Source organism: Tachypleus tridentatus, chromosome 11 (genome assembly GCF_004210375.1).
Source record: "Tachypleus tridentatus isolate NWPU-2018 chromosome 11, ASM421037v1, whole genome shotgun sequence".
Lineage (NCBI taxonomy): Eukaryota > Metazoa > Arthropoda > Merostomata > Xiphosura > Limulidae > Tachypleus > Tachypleus tridentatus.
The window spans coordinates 18,382,370-18,404,410 of record NC_134835.1 but is presented as its reverse complement, the minus strand read 5'-3'; the positions used below and the strand labels follow the sequence as shown (position 1 = coordinate 18,404,410).

Here is a 22,041-nt window from a genome sequence, read left to right as displayed (position 1 = left end):
CTTTTCAGTTTATTAAACTGTGCATAAAATTAATGAATTAATAATCACAGTATTTCAGATAGAAATAATATAAATTATTAATCCATGTTACTTATCCTAAATTCATAATAAAATTAATTGTCTATACATTCAATTTTTTATAACTTTACCAGTAATATAGTTTTATTGTTTATGACTAAAAGAGTGAGTATTTTAAAGTTCAATAACAGCATAATTGGTATATTAGTGTATATGGAGCAAAACAAAATATAAACATTGTGGTGTACACAAGTTAAAGTCAATGGTATTTTCTATGTAAGTAAAGCTGGCAACTGCATTACTGTGTATTCCTGGAATAAAAATGATACAGGAAGGAAAATGATTTACATCAATAATAAAAAACAATGATTAGTTTCCAATTACAAATTAGGTTCTGAATACGTTATGGAAAAATCGGGAAATACAAAGCGGTGAACAGATATAAAAAAAAGTCACTATGAATTAACCTGTATTTGTGGTTCAATTGTACAAATTTCATAATTTCAGTTGTCAAATATAACAAATATTGGAGACAAAACAGGAAAAAAGCATTTACCAACTGTGTTGTGCCACCATTCTGATCATCCATTTCTACAATCCAAGTCTCTCGGACATCAAAGTTTCGTACATCTGAAGAAATACATCATCACTAACCTTTCCTCATAACAATTACAAAAATAAATATCTCCATGTAAGTGTAGGATATCACTAGAATTACTAAACAAAGTTAGCATTTGTACAATACTTAGAAACTGATGGAAAGTTTGGACTAACTGACTGTTATTCATTCAATTGTTTGTTCACATCATTTCATTGTCATTTCATAGTTGCAACTGGTCTACCTGAATTAACTATAAAATAAGCATGTTACGCTTACACAAAAAAGGAACCACTTTTTTATAAGCACAAAAAATATTTACAAATAGTATCCAGTTGCAAAACAAAACCTTAAAATACCTAGTGAAACGTATTTGTCTGAAAATTAGTAGCACAATCCAATTAAGACAAAACAACACCTTGTGTTGATTTAGAAGAGACAAGTAAATTATACAGGTTCAAATCCATCTTATCATAACCTTGACAATCAAAGAATTCTCCTGCTTTGAGGATACACTATTTAAAAAAAAAACGTGTAATCCTACAAGAAGTCATGCAAATTTATAAACTATTCTCAAATATAAATAAATCTGAACTATTGTTTTAGATTTACTTCTAACATATGACTACCATGGCAGCAACTGTAATTAGTTTCACAGTTTAGGTATGAAAAGTGAATTCATAAAAATAGTAACAAGTTCTATAATTTGATGTTCATGTTCAAATCTTAATATCTATAACTTCAGTTATTACAACTTAGTTCATGTTCTATAACTTCAGTTAGTACAACGTAGTTCATGTTCTATAACTTCAGTTAGTACAACGTAGTTCATGTTCTATAACTTCAGTTAGTACAACTCAGTTCATGTTCAAATCTTAATATCTATAACTTCAGTTAGTACAACTTAGTTCATGTTCTATAACTTCAGTTAGTACAACTTAGTTCATGTTCTATAACTTCAGTTAGTACAACTTAGTTCATGTTCTATAACTTCAGTTAGTACAACGTAGTTCATGTTCTATAACTTCAGTTAGTACAACGTAGTTCATGTTCTATAACTTCAGTTAGTACAACTTAGTTCATGTTCTATAACTTCAGTTAGTACAACTTAGTTCATGTTCTATAACTTCAGTTAGTACAACTTAGTTCATGTTCTATAACTTCAGTTAGTACAACTTAGTTCATGTTCTATAACTTCAGTTAGTACAACATAGTTCATGTTCTATAACTTCAGTTAGTACAACTTAGCTCATGTTCTATAACTTCAGTTAGTACAACTTAGTTCATGTTCAAATCTTTATCTTTGTACCTTGGTAGGAATGTAGTACAATTGGAAGTAACTTGGCAGGAATAGAGTACAATGGAAAATAATGTGGTAGTAATACAGTACAATGGAAAATAATGTGGTAGTAATACAGTACAATGGAAAATAATGTGGTAGTAATACAGTACAATGGAAAATAATGTGGCAGGAATACAGTACAATGGAAAATAATGTGGCAGAAATACAGTACAATGGAAAATAATGTGGCAGGAACACAGTACAATGGAAAATAATGTGGCAGGAACACAGTACAATGGAAAATAATGTGGCAGGAACACAGTACAATGGAAAATAATGTGGCAGGAACACAGTACAATGGAAAATAATGTGGCAGGAACACAGTACAATGGAAAATAATGTGGCAGGAACACAGTACAATGGAAAATAATGTGGCAGGAACACAGTACAATGGAAAATAATGTGGCAGGAATAGAGTACAATAGAAAATAATGTGGCAAGAATACAGTACAATTGGAAGTAACTTGGCAGGAACAGTGTAATAATTTGTGTCAACAGTATCCGTAGAGAAATATAGAAAATCTTCATAGCCAATTTTTTATATGTATAACACAAGAAGACAGTGTTTACTATTTACCTTCTGCAGCCTGAGTGAACAGACAAGTCAGAGAATGAACACGAAGATCAAAAAGAAGTTGCTGGACCAGCCTCAATACTTCCTGAGGTAGATCCAGTTTCAGTAAACTGGAGTAACACTCTCTATAAAAGGAATATACAATCATTGAAATAGACATTGTTGTATCAGCTTCAATACATCATGTGGCACAGTGAAGAATAATAACTGATCATAGATCATGAGAATTTTTAATGAAACAGCCAAGTCAGTGATAATTTATGAAATCTAGAAACCATAAATCTTGTTTACTTTTTGCATGAATGTTTGATAAAAGTAAAATTATCAGCTATTCTATAAACTGAAAGTGAAGATGTTTCTACATAACTTTGTATAACAGGACTTGAGATTTCTGCACAAAAGTGTAATTATACCAAAATCACAAAAGAACATAACAGGGCAATGGTCACTAATGCTCTTTCAAATTCTACTGACAAGTATATTATAGTAAATGTTTAGAAACTGTGTAAAATTATATAAAAATCATTGAAAAGAAGTGTAAGTTTAAAATATAACAAAATGATATTTTAAAGACAAGTGAAACACTCGAGTGAATATATAATCATATTGTTTCAGTGGTTACCTATCTATATTATTTCTAAAGACTTGACTTTGAATAATGTTAAAGCAAAAACAAGTTTTAACTTTCAACCCTTAAATACCCATTATAAGGATCTCTTTTCCAAATTAAAAATAAGGTTGAACATCTTTAAGGAAATGTGTCAAATAGAACCTGTAACTATTTCTACAAAACTTAAATTATAATCAATAAGTTCTACTGTTGTCTTTTCTCACATCACCAATTAACTTCCTTGGTCAATTTGCATAAAAGATTTTTTCATGTTGGCTTCTATGTTTGTCACTTCTTTAGTTACTATATACACATATGCTATCCGAAAACTACATATATAAATATTCTTACACTCAGAACTACAACTAGTTTGTTACAACATTAAGTATGTTAACAGGTAACAATAATAATATAACATTTAGAATCCATAATTATTAAAAGGTACAATGTTGCACTTGATCTCAGAAAGGTATATTTTGTAACTAATAACAGTTTCTATTCACATTTTAGACAACTTACTATAAAAAAAAAAAAAAAAAAATATGTTGGAAAAATAAACTTTCTATTACTGGTAAATTACATTTATAATAAAACATATTCCAGCAGCAATGCTCAGATTAGATACTAAACTATAAATATAATGGGACACACGTTTTATTGATTTTATACAAAAAACTAACTTATTTTAAATTTTACTATGCCACCTGTTTGTTTCTAGTTAACATGAAACCATAGAATGAGCTATCTGTGCTTTGGGTTCAACAAGAAACAAACATACTCAGATTACAGAATTACAAATCTTCAAACCTGTCCCTGTGAAACTGGGGGACACTATGCCACATACACATATACAGGGGCATAAGTACAGGGGATAGAATGCCAGTGACAAAAGTTTGCCCTCATCTGCCCCTTTCCCATGACCATAATCCCAAATAACCTATCCGATAACACGATGTTTAAGAATAATAAATAACCTATTGATCCATCTCTGCTGTTCCATCTCTTAAGCTGAACAATTAAAAAAAATCTTAAAGCCAGTTCTTATCATTCATACAGTTAGAGCTTTCTCTTAAACTCTTAAATTTACTTCCTAAACAGCACCTAAAGAGAACCCATTCCACTGGCTAACCACCTATTATTAAAATGAAACTGTCTTATCTGAATACGATCCCTACCCTGCCAAATTTTATAACTGTGTCTATTAGTATTACTACCAGTATTACTATTGTGACTCTCAAACAAAGATGCATCAGTAATATTGCCAAATTTTATAACTGTGTCTATTAGTATTACTACCAGTATTACTCTTGTGACTCTCAAACAAAAGATGCATCAGTAATATTGCCAAATTTTATAACTGTGTCTATTAGTATTACTACCAGTATTACTATTGTGACTCTCAAACAAAGATGCATCAGTAATATTGCCAAATTTTATAACTGTGTCTATTAGTATTACTACCAGTATTACTCTTGTGACTCTCAAACAAAGATGCATCAGTAATATTGCCAAATTTTATAACTGTGTCTATTAGTATTACTACCAGTATTACTATTGTGACTCTCAAACAAAGATGCATCAGTAATATTGCCAAATTTTATAACTGTGTCTATTAGTATTACTACCAGTATTACTATTGTGACTCTCAAACAAAGATGTAATAATTGTCTCGTACAGAGTGAATTTTTCACGACTTTTCAAATTTGGATAGGAAACATCTTGCTCCTAAAAGTGGTAAACATTCCAAAATTTAGTCCATGTCACCTTCCCCAGCAAAACAAACACAACAACAAAGATAATGTTTGCACATCTTCTACTTTATGGTATACTTTTGCAGGATTAATGTTACACACATAAACTTGTTAGAAACACACATTACCTGATACACCTAATGCTGTGTGGAAGCCAGGCTACGAGGACTTCAGTTGTTTGAAGCCGGGACCAGTTACCTAAGGACTGATTTTCATGGATTGACTGTATCTTGAGTGTGTGACTGAGTAAAGCTGCACGAACCATGTTGCACAGCTTTACTGTACAGTTTACTGTCATTCTCTGAAGCAAACAAAAAGAAGTTCCTTAAAATGTTGTAGTCTCTAAAATTAAACACAAGTTGAGCGAAAAACCTACACAACAATTATAGTTCAGTTATGTGCACTACATAAGGAACACAACAATTATTAATTATAATACAGTTGTATAAGGCCTACAAAACAAATACAGTACAGGTATGACTACTGGATTATAAGGCCTATGCAGCAATAATAGTACAGGTACATCTATTAGTTTATACAGACTACAGCATAATTATAGTGTAGACTTTACCAGATTATGCAGGCCACAGCATGAATATGCTGCAGTTTTATGCAGAATAGAACACATTTGCATTATAGTTATGTCTAATGGTTTATAAAAACTATAATATATTTTGTTATTTGTAATGGAAGTAGCTACCACACAAACCTGAAATGAAGTATTCTTGGGAACATTTTTTTTGTCTCTTGCATCGCTAACCTGTTATAAAAGGAATACACACATAAAATAAAATTAGAAGTTAGATACACACTTTAACAGTAATGTTAATATGTACATCAAATATACCACATAGAATCCATGCAACAGAAAATGTTTATGCATCTCAAAACACCTGGTATGACAATTAACACTTTACCTCAAATTGCTTTCTGTTTATATTCATAGGAAATGTTTATATTCAAAGCATCAATACAGATTACCATAACAAAGAGTTAGATATTATGAAATGCCAACAATTATATACAATTTCTGTAATAAACAGTCATAGAAAGTGATATTATAAGTCTCTCTTCTGCACCAATTATATAGTAATACATGAAAGAAAATAAACATTATGTTGTTTCCACTAACTACCACCAGATGTCATACAAATCTTCTGAAAGACACTTAAGGAGGACTGGCAGGACCAGTGATTGAACATATCAGTGTTCAAGTAGAAACTCCTTGAAATACAAAGACAATATTTACTTATTCGACATCAACTTCAGAAAAAAACTGCATATGTCTACATCTTGATTAGTGAGACTGCTGTGATGAGCAACAGACTTTTTTACATAAACAAGCAATGCAATAAACTAGTATCACCTTGTTATTTAAAATGTAAGATATTACACAGCTTAGGTTTCTATTTGAATATTGTAATTATTACAGTGTAATATCAGAAAAAAGGAATATAATAATAAAACAGTATAACAAAATACTGAGAATTTGTGATTACTTATCAAAATGCCAAAATCCATAAGTTAGTGTTCAAACTAGTTTTAACAGATACTAATCTTCATACATTACTTTACAATGTACAAAACTGTTAGCTGTACAGAAAAGTTAATTGTCCAATAAATAAATACACACACACACACACACACACTAAGCTTCTTTCATAAGTTATGTCTATGGTTCACTAACTTTCTGTTGTTACAATTATTAATTTTGAATCCATGAAGTTTGTAAGAATGTGTGTAAGAGTGCTAATAACCAGAATGTAAGGATAACACAGTTTCACTATGTGAAATGTGCATATTTTGAACAGCTGCAAAAATTCAACTTAGAAAAATCATAACAATGCATACTTTACATAACAGTGTACTTACATTAAATTACAATTACACCAAATTAAAATAGTATTCTGTTTACCTCTCTTGAGTAGAGTTCTCCATTAAGGTATGCTTGTCCCAGCTTCCAAAAGTCAGGAAAATGTGTTTCAAACAAAGACACTACTTCTTCTACAAACATGATTACCTGGGGCATGTCATTTTCTAAGTCATCATCATTCAAATTTTGATTATCTTTATATTCTCCATGGGCTATAAAGCAAGAAAGAAACTAGAACGGGTCATTTTAAAGTTCATTAAACTATAAAAATTGGAACATGTTTGATGGATGAAATGGGTACATTTCTTCTGAGGAAACTGACAAAGGAAATATTTTACACACAAATTATTCAATGTTTACACAAGTTAATTACTGTGACTAGAAGTGTAAGATGTTCGTTACTAGTGTTAAAGTCATCAACTTAATACTGAGGTTAAAGGTACAGAAAAGAACTTTGATTAATTAAGTCAAAATCAACATTAAGCCATGCACCTGAAAACTATAATTCACTTGCACTAAGTAGCACACTTCCACAGTGTTCTTTTGTAACTGAAAGAATAATCTAGGTTAAAATGTGATGGTTCATTACAGCAGTTACAATAGCTACTAAAACCAAACATAAGTTAGTCTCAACTCTGAAAATCTAATTTATTTTTCAAATACAAAAACAAAATAATCTCTTGTTAAACAGTCAAATTCTATGCTTGTATGAATACTGTTTCAGATAGATATGCATTCAGAATTAAGTATACTTTATGTTTTCTTTTCTTTAACCACTTAAAAACATAAGAACTAAGTATTCCCATTTTTTTCACACAAATAAAAACTCATTGCACACTTGCTTCACAGAAGTATATAATTTTGTTACTAAAATCCAAAATAAATATTCATATTTAAAACACAACCATAGGCCTATTCTTACTGCCAACTAGAAACTGTACATCCTTTATCCAAGTACAAATATAATAGCATAATTTACATTACAAGATCTTTCAACACTGTCAGAAATTATATACAGTAACAACTTTAAGTTTAGATACTACTAAAAATACATTTGTTTTCAATATAGTAAGAAAAAATAAAAAACAAAGTATTAAAAACTGTGTAACTCAATCAACGTATTATCTCTAAACAATGGAAAAGTTGTGCTATTGTTCATGAAACTTAGTACTCTTTATAAATTCCTAATTTTATTACTGGAAATACACAAAACAAAATAGGAAAGAAGAGATGCTACACATGAGGAGACAGCTAAACTTCCTGTAAATGATTGGACAGGAGTAATAACACTGTTGGGTGGAAGAGTGAAGTACAAGGCTGAAGCAGAGGAGGGGTAGACAACAGAAGAAATCATGACTGAGCCAGACGGACCTGACAATGAGTGTTTATCATGACAAATTTTAACACAAGTTTGACTATAAATGTTGTCCATTAAATATTGCAGTTTCTGGTTTGTCAGTTGGTTTTCCTTATAAACCAGTGAGTAGAAGGCTATATATATTGAGGAAACAGTAACAAGGAGGAAGATTACCTTGAAAGAACCATAATCAAGAGTATGGTTTATAAATTTGAGGTTTGAATTAGTATATAAAATTAAGTTTACAAGTGATTGACCTAAAACAGTTACCTTCATTACGATACATAAAAATATTAACAAAAGTATAAACCAAGCTTTAAAAATTTGAAGCAGATTTCTTTCCTCTTTTGAATATTAGTGTATAATGTATAAATGTCCACAGAAGATTACTAGTAGGTAATTAATTCTTCCTCAGTGATATTCAGATCAGTTGTAGCTTTAGTACAAAATGGAAAGTGTCAAATAATCTTTTGGAAGTGATTAATACATATATATGCTTTAGATTACGTGATGACATAATCAATATCATTAGTTTTGTTCATTTTAGGTGACAGATGAATCTCTCCAAGGCATCTTACTAAGACATCTTTTCTGACTTAAGCAAATCCTCTATGAGCTCAGAATTCTTTAATAATGAATCTCATAATTGCAGTCACCAACAACAGAATATCAGCTCTCTTAATATCTTTAGAAATACATGTATATAATTCATTATTATAGTGATGTGGTATTTACGGGTTATCTTTAGAAATACATGTATATCATTCATTATTATAGTGATGTGGTATTTACAGGTTATCTTTAGAAATACATGTATATCATTCATTATAATAGTGATGTGGTATTTACAGGTTATCTTTAGAAATACATGTATATCATTCATTATTATAGTGATGTGGTATTTACAAGTCAACAGCTTTGTAAAAATTACAAACTTTGTTTTTTTCTGGTGATACTTTTGATAAATTCATGTTTTTGTATGAGATGAGGACTGGTTCTCTTGTCTTTTTTCAAGGTAGATGATTTCAGATTTCAATTCAAACTCAATGATTTCTTGTTCCACGTTTCACCAACTCTGACTAATGCACAGAGACTGTCAGTTTGAATGTTACTGATTTTTAAAACACATCGAATTAACTTGGATTCCACATTTAATGACCGTTGACCTGCAAATTACATTTTCTTTCAGATAAATAATGACCTTATTTCAATTCCTTTTACTTGTACACTCACAAGAAATTGTATATTTTCATTACAATTCTCATCTACTTCTTTACATCTTTATTTTTATATAATTTTTAGTTTTTCCTTATGTTTTCCAGCTAAAGTTATTTTTAATCTTTTTTATACCATTTAAATTAATTATACATTATAATCTTTAATTATCCATTTACTTTCTCTTACATTACTTGCAGCCAATTTTAATTTTCAGATTACTTTAGCCTTACTAATTTGTAAATTACTTATCATTATTTTTCTTGCCCTGTTTGTCTTTTTGAACACCAAAAATTACTCACACTTGCAACATTCCCAATGTACATGTACTTCTGTATGGTCTTGGTGATCTACTACACATCACTGCTTGCAACATTCCCAATGTACATGTACTTCTGTATGGTCTTGGTGATCTACTACACATCACTGCTTGCAACATTCCCAATGTACATGTACTTCTATATGGTCTTGGTGATCTACTACACATCACTGTTTGTAACATTCCCAGTGTACATGTACTTCTATATGGTCTTGGTGATCTACTACACATCACTGCTTGCAACATTCCCAATGTACATGTACTTCTATATGGTCTTGGTGATCTACTACACATCACTGCTTGCAACATTCCCAGTGTACATGTACTTCTATATGGTCTTGGTGATCTACTACACATCACTGAAGATAGTTCATGTTTATATTCAAAGCATTCCTGAACTTGAAAAATCTACACTTTGAAAGAGCTTGCATTACCAGACTGCATATTTTCTAAGTGTTTCATTGCATTAATTTATCTTCTAAAGTTATAGATTTTATAACACACTACATACCTAAGATAAGATGCTTATCTTTGCAATTATTCATGCTGTCTTCTAACCAGCTGTAGATGTAACACATCAGATCCCAAGCAGGGTCACCAGCCACTTCTAAGTTTACTAGATACCTAGATTTAACAGAAAAGTTCTCATATGATATTTCAAACCTAAATTTATAACATATATAGGTCACAAATTTTACATCAAGGTTTGTCCATAGTCTAATTAGGTAAACAATATTCATTTTGTTTTACATACCTCTCTAGCAACATGACGACCTCACCTCAATATTTCTTTCATGTCCTATTTATATACGTCTATTTCAAGTAAGCACTTTATGCTTCCTTTTGATTGGTCATGTGTTTACCAAAAATATCCTTGAAGATTGAATATGGGAAGCAAAAACTAACACTTCCACCTGTACAATAAAATACAAGAAACTCACTCCAAGTTTCTTCTAAGTGTTTCTGAAACCAGTTTCAAATGCCCTATTTGAGTTGGAACTATAACCTGTATCATTGTATTCCTAACCTGATTAACCTCTTCTGTTCATCTACAGGTGCAGGAAGCTTCTTCAAATGTTCATTTAACATTTCTCGAAATTTTTCAACCCTCTGTTCTACTTCCTGATAAACTGAAAAACATCAGATAGCTATGTTATACACATGAATAAAAATCATACAACAAAATGACATATTTCAACACTACTTGTTTTCATTATATTCTGTTATCCAAACTCATAATAGATCCAATCATTAAAATAAACATATCTCACTGTTTCAACCTACCCTTCCTAAATACAGCCACTTCTGTGTTATGAAACAGGGATTTAGCTCTTGCATAATCATTGATAACAACATCATAGTCACCCTGCAAAATAAGTAGACCATATAAAACCAATCTGCTGAATACACAAAGAATGTCAACATGTACATCTCTTTAATGTAACAGTACTTCTTCAGAAACATCAATTTCATTATGTTGAGTCCTTATCTGGGTTCTCTCAGCTGGTTTTATTGTATTTTGGCTTTAATCAGTGATGTAGTGATTAAATGTTTATGCCACAGCACCAACTAAATTTTAATAAACTTACAGTTCTTATATTTCAGGCATTTAATAAGATTTTAATAACTAGCAACTTCACTTAGTAATCAGATTTACATAACTAGATGGTATACCTGGGTCATAACAGTACAATATATTATGTGTAGTTTACACAGCATCTCTAAATAAAATAAGATCATAATCATATTACTTTTGTACATTCTTTAAGTCATACTTTAAACCTACAAATTCAACAGCATAAAATACTATCTATACAACACACATTTATTTATATTTACATACACTTATTTCAATACTTATATCAACAAATAACCTATTTACGTTAAATCAATGTTACTCAGTCCTAGCTTAATGCAGTGGTTCTGTTAAAACAAAAGTGAAAGGTGTTAAAATAAAAACAACAACCATGACAATCTTTTCTGCTCCAGCTCCACTACAAAACTAAGTTTAACCCTCAACTGGTAGGGTCAGAATGACCACCACCACCAAACAATTACAACAGAAACAATAGAGCTGCAGCAGCACATCAACTCTCACCAGCTCTCAAGAAGTGACTGAGAAAATATTACAGAAAATATCTTATAGAGAACAGCACCAGGTAAGCTTAAACAACAACAAATAATTACAACAGAAACAACAGAGCTGCAGCAGCACATCAACTCTCACCAGTGCTCAAGAAATGACTGAGAATATATGACAGAAAATATCTTATAGAGAACAGCACCAGCTAAGCTTAAACAACAACAAACAATTACAACAGAAACAACAGAGCTGCAGCAGCACGTCAACTCTCACCAGAGCTTAAGAAGTGACTGAGAATAAATTACAGAAAATATCTTATAGAGAACAGCACCAGGTAAGCTTAAACAACAACAAATAATTACAACAGAAACAACAGAGCTGCAGCAGCACATCAACTCTCACCAGTGCTCAAGAAGTGACTGAGAATATATTACAGAAAATATCTTATAGAGAACAGCACCAGCTAAGCTTAAACAACAACAAATAATTACAACAGAAACAACAGAGCTGCAGCAGCACATCAACTCTCACCAGCACTCAAGAAGTGACTGAGAATATATTACAGAAAATATCTTATAGGGAACAGCACCAGCTAAGCTTAAACAACAACAAATAATTACAACAGAAACAACAGAGCTGCAGCAGCACATCAACTCTCACCAGCACTCAAGAAGTGACTGAGAATATATTACAGAAAATATCTTATAGGGAACAGCACCAGCTAAGCTTAAACAACAACAAATAATTACAACAAGAAAAAATATAACTGTAGCAGCACATCCATTCTAGCCAGCACTCAACAACCGAGGATATAGTACGCAAAATATCACATAGAGAGCAACACTAGCTCAGTTGAAATATTGGCTCGAAAAGTTACTTACTTAACCACAGATGAGGGTTAATATAAACTAGGCAGATAAAAAATAAACATATAACCAATAAGTAGAATTAATCCACTGCTGTAAGTAGCTCTCTTGCTTATAATGGTTTCAATGCACTGTTTAAGCAGTTGGATACCCTTGCTACTAACACTAGTTTTGGTGATAAACCCACTAATATCCTACAAGGTTTAGACAGCCCATATAATTTAGGTTAGTCCTATGGTCCTAAGTTCATTTACTAGGCTAACAATGTTGAATAATCATTATAAATAGGCATGAACACAAAAAGATGTATTTTTTAAAAAAATGAATAAATAAAAACAGATGTATTGAATTCTAATCAACACTGGGTACAAGAAAGACCTATCATATTGCAATAAATGTTATACTTGGTTCAGCTAGCTTGGTAGATTTAGAGAATGATCTATATATACATCTTTCTGTTTGGTTGCTTGTTTGTCTGCTGTGTTCCCTGCATGGGTCACATTTCCCTCACATAAAAGTGTTCAAAATGACAATTTTTTGTTGATGTATGCTTCTATCATCTGCTTGTTCATATTGTAATTTTATTGTGAACATGTATACATTACAAAAATAAATTCTACACAGATTTGACTTTGTGAAGTAAGTTGAGCTAATATTTAATTTAGAATATAGCATTATAGGCCTTTTTATTTATATATCATTAACTATATATTTACTAATACATTAAGTATTTAACCTCATATACAAAAGAAATGTATTTAGCACTAAGATGTTGTACATAAAACAGCAAACAGTAGGCACAGTCTGTAAAATAAAATTTATGCCACCTGCCATAAAACAGAATGCATGACAAGAGTACAGATTCAATTATAAAATTCATAATGTAAAGTGTAATTAAAATCAAGTCACAATAGCTCGTAGAACGCTTGCGTAAGGTGAAAGATGGGTTAAACATGGAAATTGTATTTTTTTATTATCATCAAAACTGACAGGTACATTTAGTTATACACTATTGATTATATGTTTACTATTTAAAGTCACACACACACACAAACAATGTATGCAGAGTTAGAATATTGTGTGTGAGTGAATTTGTACACAGTAGGTCCAGCCAATAAAACATGAAAACAGTAAGACTTACATTACTAACTGCATACAATGAGATTAAAGTGATGTCTGTGAGTGTATTGACTTACATTACTTACTGTATACAACGAGATTAAAGTGATGTCTGGGAGTGTATAGACTTACATTACCTACTGTATACGAGATTAAAGTGATGTCTGTGAGTGTATTGACTTACATTACTTACTGTATACAATGAGATTAAAGTGATTTCTGTGAGTGTATTGACTTACATTACCTTCAGTATAAAATGAGATTAAAGTGATGTCTGAGAGTGTATTGACTTACATTACCTTCTGTATAAAATGAGATTAAAGTGATGTCTGAGAGTATATTGACTTACATTACTTTATGTATACAATGAGATTAAAGTGATGTCTGTGAGTGTATTGACTTACGTTACTTACTGTATACAACAAGATTAAAGTGATGTCTGAGAGTGAACTGACTTACATTACTTACTGCATACAATGAGATTAAAGTAAAGTCTGCGAGTGTATTGACGTACATTACTTACTGCATACAATGAGATTAAAGTAAAGTCTGCGAGTGTATTGACTTACATTACTTACTGCATACAATGACATTAAAGTAAAGTCTGCGAGTGTATTGACTTACATTACTTACTGTATACAATGAGATTAAAGTGATGTGTGTGAGTGTGCTGACTTACATTACTTACTGTATACAATGAGATTAAAGTGAAGTCTGTGAGTGTATAGACTTACATTACCTACTGTATACAACGAGATTAAAGTGATGTCTGTGAGTGTACTGACTTACATTACTTACTTATACAATGAGATTAAAGTGATGTCTGAGAGTGTATAGACTTACATTACTTACTTATACAATGAGATTAAAGTGATGTTTGTGAGTGTACTGACTTACATTACTTACTGCATACAACGAGATTAAACTGATGTCTGTGAGTGTATTGACTTACATTACTTTATGTATACAATGAGATTAAAGTGATGTGTGTGAGTGTGCTGACTTACAATACTTACTGTATACAATGAGATTAAAGTGATGTCTCTGAGTGTACAGACATACATTACTTACTGTATACAATGAGATTAAAGTGATGTCTCTGAGTGTATAGACTTATATTACTTACTGTATACAAAGAGATTAAAGTGATGTCTGTGAGTGTACTGACTTACATCACTTACTGCATACAACAAGATTAAAGTGATGTCTGTGAGTGTATTGACTTACATTACTTACTGCATACAATGAGATTAAAGTGATGTCTGTCAGTGTATTGACTTACATTACTTACTGTATACAATGAAATTAAAATGATGTCTGAGAGTGTATTGACTTACATTACTTACGGTATACAACGAAATTAAAATGATGTCTGAGAGTGTATTGACTTACATTACTTACTGTATACAACGAAATTAAAATGATGTCTGAGAGTGTATTGACTTACATTACCTTACTGTATACAACGAGATTAAAATGATGTCTGAGAGTGTATTGACTTACATTACTTACTGTATACAACGAGATTAAAGTGATGTCTGTGAGTATATAGACTTACATTACCTACTGTATACAACGAGATTAAAGTGATGTCTGTGAGAGTATTGACTTACATTACTTACTGTATACAACGAGATTAAAGTGATGTCTGGGAGTGTACTGACGTACATTACTTTATGTATACAATGAGATTAAAGTGATGTCTGTGAGTGTACTGACTTACATTACTTACTGTATACAAGGAGATTAAAGTGATGTCTGTGAGTGTATTGACGAACATTACTTTATGTATACAATGAGATTAAAGTGATGTCTGTGAGTGTACTGACTTACATTACTTACTGTATACAATGAGATTAAAGTGATGTCTCTGAGTGTATAGACTTCCATTACTTACTTATACAATTAGATTAAAGTGATGTTTGTGAGTGTACTGACTTACATTACTTACTGTATACAACAAGATTAAAGTGATGTCTGTGAGTGTACTGACTTACATTACTTACTGTATACAAGGAGATTAAAGTGATGTCTGTGAGTGTATTGACGTACATTACTTTATGTATACAATGAGATTAAAGTGATGTCTGTGAGTGTACTGACTTACATTACTTACTGTATACAATGAGATTAAAGTGATGTCTCTGAGTGTATAGACTTCCATTACTTACTTATACAATAAGATTAAAGTGATGTTTGTGAGTGTACTGACTTACATTACTTACTGTATACAACAAGATTAAAGTGATGTCTGAGAGTGTATTGACGTACATTACTTACTGCATACAATGAGATTAAAGTAAAGTCTGCGAGTGTATTGACTTACATTACTTACTGCATACAATGACATTAAAGTGATGTCTGTGAGTGTACTGACTTACATTACTTACTGTATACAAGGAGATTAAAGTGATGTCTGTGAGTGTATTGACGTACATTACTTTATGTATACAATGAGATTAAAGTGATGTCTGTGAGTGTATTGACTTACATTACTTACTGTATACAATGAGATTAAAGTGATGTCTGTGAGTGTACTGTCTTGCATTACTTACTGTATACAATGAGATTAAAGTGAAGTCTGTGAGTGTATAGACTTACATTACTTACTTATACAATGAGATTAAAGTGATGTCTGAGAGTGTATAGACTGACATTACTTACTGCATACAACGAGATTAAACTGATGTCTGTGAGTGTATTGACTTACATTACTTTATGCATACAACGAGATTAAAGTGATGTCTGTGAGTGTATTGACTTACATTACTTACTGCATACAATGAGATTAAAATGATGTCTGAGAGTGTATTGACTTACATTACTTACTGTATACAACGAGATTAAAGTGATGTCTGGGAGTGTATAAACTTACATTACTTACTTATACAATGAGATTAAAGTGATGTCTCTGAGTGAACTGACTTACATTACTTACTGTATACAAGGAGACTAAAGTGATGTCTGAGAGTGTATTGACTTACATTACTTACTGTATATAATGAGATTAAAGTGATGTCTGTGAGTGTATTGACTTACATTACTTACTGTATAAAATGAGATTAAAGTGAAGTCTGTGAGTGAACTGACTTACATTACTTACTGTATACAAGGAGACTAAAGTGATGTCTGTGAGTGAACTGACTTACATTACTTACTGTATACAATGAGACTAAAGTAATGTCTGTGAGTGAACTGACTTACATTACTTACTGTATACAATGAGACTAAAGTGATGTGTGTGAGTGTATTGACTTATATTACTTACTGCATACAATGAGATTAAAGTGATGTCTGTGAGTGTATTGACTTACATTACTTACTGTATACAACGAGATTAAAGTGATGTCTGGGAGTGTATTGACGTGCATTACTTACTGTATACAATGAGATTAAAGTGAAGTCTGTGAGTGAACTGACTTACATTACTTACTGTATACAATGAGATTAAAGTGATGTCTGTGAGTGTATAAACTTACAATTCCTACTGTATACAACGAGATTAAAGTGATGTCTGTGAGTGTATTGACGTACATTACTTACTGTATACAATGAGATTAAAGTGATGTCTGTGAGTGTATAAACTTACATTACTTACTGTATACAATGAGATTAAAGTGATGTCTCTGAGTGTACTGACTTACATTACTTACTGTATACAATGAGATTAAAGTGAAGTCTGTGAGTGTATAAACTTACATTACTTACTGTATACAATGAGATTAAAGTGATGTCTCTGAGTGTACTGACTTACATTACTTACTGTATACAATGAGATTAAAGTGATGTCTGTGAGTGTACTGACTTACATTACTTACTGTATACAATGAGATTAAAGTGATGTCTCTGAGTGAACTGACTTACATTACTTACTGTATACAATGAGATTAAAGTGATGTCTCTGAGTGAACTGACTTACATTACTTACTGTATACAATGAGATTAAAGTGATGTCTGTGAGTGAACTGACTTACATTACTTACTGTATACAATGAGATTAAAGTGATGTCTGTGAGTGAACTGACTTACATTACTTACTGTATACAATGAGATTAAAGTGATGTCTGTGAGTGAACTGACTTACATTACTTACTGTATACAATGAGATTAAAGTGATGTCTGTGAGTGAACTGACTTACATTAATTACTGTATACAATGAGATTAAAGTGATGTCTGTGAGTGTACTGACTTACATTACTTACTGTATACAATAAGATTAAAGTGATGTCTGTGAGTGAACTGACTTACATTACTTACTGTATACAAGGAGACTAAAGTGATGTCTGTGAGTGAACTGACTTACATTACTTACTGTATACAATGAGACTAAAGTTATGTCTGTGAGTGAACTGACTTACATTACTTACTGTATACAAGGAGACTAAAGTGATGTCTGTGAGTGAACTGACTTACATTACTTACTGTATACAATGAGACTAAAGTGATGTGTGTGAGTGCATTGACTTATATTACTTACTGTATACAAAGAGATTAAAGTGATGTCTGTGAGTGTATTGAGTTACATTACTTACTGTATACAAAAAGATAAAAGTGATGTCTGTGAGTGTATTGACTTACATTACCTACTGTATACAATGAGACTAAAGTGATGGGTGTGAGTGCATTGACTTACATTACTTACTGTATACAATGAGATTAAAATGATGTCTGTGAGTATACTGACTTACATTACCTACTGTATACAATGAGACTAAAGTGATGTGTGTGAGTGTATTGATTTACATTACTTACTGTATACAATGAGACTAAAGTGATGTGTGTGAGTGTATTTTATTTTACTTTTTTTCCCCTCTGGGTGGTTCAATACTTAGAAGTATAATTTCTTCACACATTATAAAGCACAATACTGCATTTTGTTTCTACTATATTTCACACATCAATGTCATAATGGATACAGTATCACATTCACAGAAATATATTAAATTTACATTAAAACAAATTGAATATAATATTACATACATATTTACGTTTTAAATGTTAATATTTGAGCAGGAATGGCAGTGGATAGAGATCTAATTAACTGATTAATTTTTTGGAATTACACACAGAGCTACACAATGGGCTATCTATGTTCTGCACAGTATTGAAACCTGGTTTCTAGTGTTATAACTCTGCAGACATATAGCTCTGCCAGTGGGATTGGTGGGGGTAGAGAGAATAGAGCTAAGCTTATCTGGTTTAGCAGAATGAGTACTCCCTACTTTATAAGTTCACAAAATATTTTTGTTACCTATTGAAATATGGAATGGGGCAACAGAGAATGTACTATTTTTTTTAAACCTGGGCAACACCGAGTAATGGTACTAGTGTGAAATAATCTTTGTGGCAACAAATTATATTATTAGTTTAATAAGTAAAATAACAAATAATGTTAATAAAAGTGACTCTATGAAAAGGGTAGTGAATAACTGAGTTACGAAATATTTGTTCTATTTCATATTCAATAACGATAACTGATTCATTAGCCCTTCTCAACACCTCACCTTCTGAATGTTTCTCTCAATACTAGCAGGAAGATTGAAGAGAAACTTAAACCGCTGAAGAGCACTTAAAGCATTCCGTGTACCATCAGCTCGGTCCTTACGTGCAAGAACAGCTTCAAATAAGGAGTCTGCCTCCTTCTTACTTTCTGTAAGTTAACATTAAGATTTGTATGAAACCTGACATATCGAGTGAAACTACACAAAGATACTAGTTTAAATTTTACAATTTAGAAATTTAAAGAGAAAGAGACAAAATGTTAAAAGAAAAACTGTTATAATAAACAAAGATAATATTATGAAATGTTTATAGATAAATACTGTTCTTGATGCAATTTTTATTTCACAAAATCATACATAAGTTGCACAAATAAAAGTCATGATGACATTAGAGACTTATAATTAACAATACATAACTTTGGATAAATGCAAACTAAATACTGACTTATGATGAATATTATGCAAGATGGATAAATACAAATTTTGATGACAATAGTGACTTATAATGAACACAACATAAGACTTGTAAACACAAATCCTGATGACTAGCTTACAATGAAAACTACATAACACAAATAACAATGAGAATACCAATTTGTAATGAACATTACACAAGACAAATAAACACCAACCATGAATAAATGAAACACTGAATACATAAAAACCTTACAGTTTATATTAGTAAAATTTATGAAACTTATAAGTTTGTGTAATCACAATGAGTTGTACTTATAAGTTTGTGTCATCACAATGAGTTGTACTTATAAGTTTGTGTAATCACAATGAGTTGTACTTATAAGTTTGTGTCATCACAATGAGTTGTACTTATAAGTTTGTGTAATCACAATGAGTTGTACTTATAAGTTTGTGTCATCACAATGAGTTGTACTTATAAGTTTGTGTAATCACAATGAGTTGCCAATGATTAAAGAACACAATCTGAACATTTTTGCATGCAGCACTTCATTTTTTATCTTTTTTTTAGTTTTCTTTTTGATTGTGTATGAACACTACAATTAGTAATTACTAGCACAAACAGTCACCTGTAGGGCAAAATTTCTACTAGTTCATATAACTAACCAGATAATGTTTCCTTGATACACATACAGGAACTTAAAATCCAAGTATAATACACACACACATGAACAAAATGATGTTCTAATAATCTTTAAACCAAAAATTAAAAGCTTATTTCAATAATAAAAAAACTTACTAACAACAGCTTCCTCTAATTTCTCAGTTAAGTCAGCACCAACTTCTTGTTTATCTTTCTTCTGTGCTGATTGGAGTGCTGAAGAAGAAATTCTGTATTAAACCTGATTATATCAAAGAGATATTGAATTATGTTGAAAACTGGTATGTTACATTTCCTTGAGATACTTTTGACTAGTTACTGTCAACTATTCACCATCTCTAATCCCTTTTTATTTATTTATTAATTCACTCTATGAATGTTGATATTTTTATAAATCAAATCAATTATGTAACTAAACATTTCTGGATCTAGTTCTTAAAAATCAATTCAAGGCATACAAAGACAACAAACACAAATAATGTGTCTTTCGAAAGAAATTACATAGTTACGCCTTATTCAGTTGTTGTGGTAATGTAAGCATTATGTTTTAAGTATTAAGAAAACCATCTAAGATATCATTAACATACCTTCAAGGACTTGAAAACATTCAACAATTGCCATGACATTAGATTTTAAGAAGGATAAAGGTCCTTCCTGATGCTGTGTAACTTTTCTCCGCAAGCATGTCAGTCCAGCCTTCAAGTCGTCAAAACTATGTACAATTAAAATTTCTTATTAAACTCCTAATTCAATCTAAAAGTGATAAAACTAACAGCATGAAATACAAGCATGTACATGGCTTGAAAATAACTTTTTTAGCCACTAGTAAATATTCCAGAACTTCAAAATTACTTGCAAAGTGTCAGCTTCACAGGAATAACAAAATTTCACAAGTCACACAATCTTGGCAGATATAACTAGTTAGCTGACATGAATGTCCAGGAACACTGAATTTTTTTATATTACATTGTTTTAATATGCATTTAAGTTCTCTATCTACATTTTTAACAACAATTACACTAACTAACAAAAATCAAACAAAATTGTGTGTACTGTTTTTGTTAATTCAAACTTGATAAATGCAAATGAAAATAATTGTTTGGAGACAAAGTAAACAAAAAGAAACAAAAAACTATTACAAATGTATGACATTTCAACAAGCTTATGTCATTATCAGGTACAAGTAGTTTACAAAGACACGTGAATAAATATACAGTATGGAACAAACAGGTCACTGACTGAAGGTTGCTTAATGTAGGAATCTTGGTACCCAAAACAATGGTTTAGGGTGGGCCTATTTCGTTCAATTAAGATCTCTTATTTTATTCTATTTTTATTGATGTTTGTAATTCAGAAAGTCATCATATATCTATATAAAACACTGAAAATTTAAACAAAGAACCAAACATCAATAAATGCAAAATAAAGAAAGCTATCTTAAACTACACAGTTTCACTATAAACCAACATCCTGGAATACCAAGGTACCTATATTACAGCTTCACTATAAACCAACATCCTGGAATACCAAGGTACCTATATTACAGCTTCACTATAAACCAACATCCTGGGACACAAGGTACCTATACTACAGCTTCACCATAAACCAACATCCTGGGATACAAGGTACCTATACTACAGCTTCACTATAAACCAACATCCTGGGATACAAGGTACCTATACTACAGCTTCACTATAAACCAACATCCTGGGATACAAGGTACCTATACTACAGCTTCA

At 31.1% G+C, this 22,041-nt stretch overlaps 1 protein-coding gene across 1 annotated transcript in view; it reads right to left on the bottom strand.

The window, feature by feature from the left end:
* The window catches only part of LOC143231726 (exocyst complex component 2-like), a 151,685-nt gene that overhangs the window by 42,155 nt on the left and 87,489 nt on the right, over positions 1-22,041 (bottom strand). The window contains exons 6-16 of the mRNA XM_076466343.1: positions 20,890-21,014; positions 20,441-20,518; positions 19,231-19,376; positions 10,942-11,023; positions 10,685-10,787; positions 10,169-10,281; positions 6,809-6,978; positions 5,603-5,653; positions 5,022-5,194; positions 2,536-2,657; positions 575-648 (exon numbers count right to left, since the gene is read on the bottom strand). Of these exons, the coding sequence (XP_076322458.1) occupies positions 575-648; positions 2,536-2,657; positions 5,022-5,194; positions 5,603-5,653; positions 6,809-6,978; positions 10,169-10,281; positions 10,685-10,787; positions 10,942-11,023; positions 19,231-19,376; positions 20,441-20,518; positions 20,890-21,014 (1,237 nt within the window). The remainder of the gene's footprint in view (positions 1-574; positions 649-2,535; positions 2,658-5,021; positions 5,195-5,602; positions 5,654-6,808; positions 6,979-10,168; positions 10,282-10,684; positions 10,788-10,941; positions 11,024-19,230; positions 19,377-20,440; positions 20,519-20,889; positions 21,015-22,041) is intronic.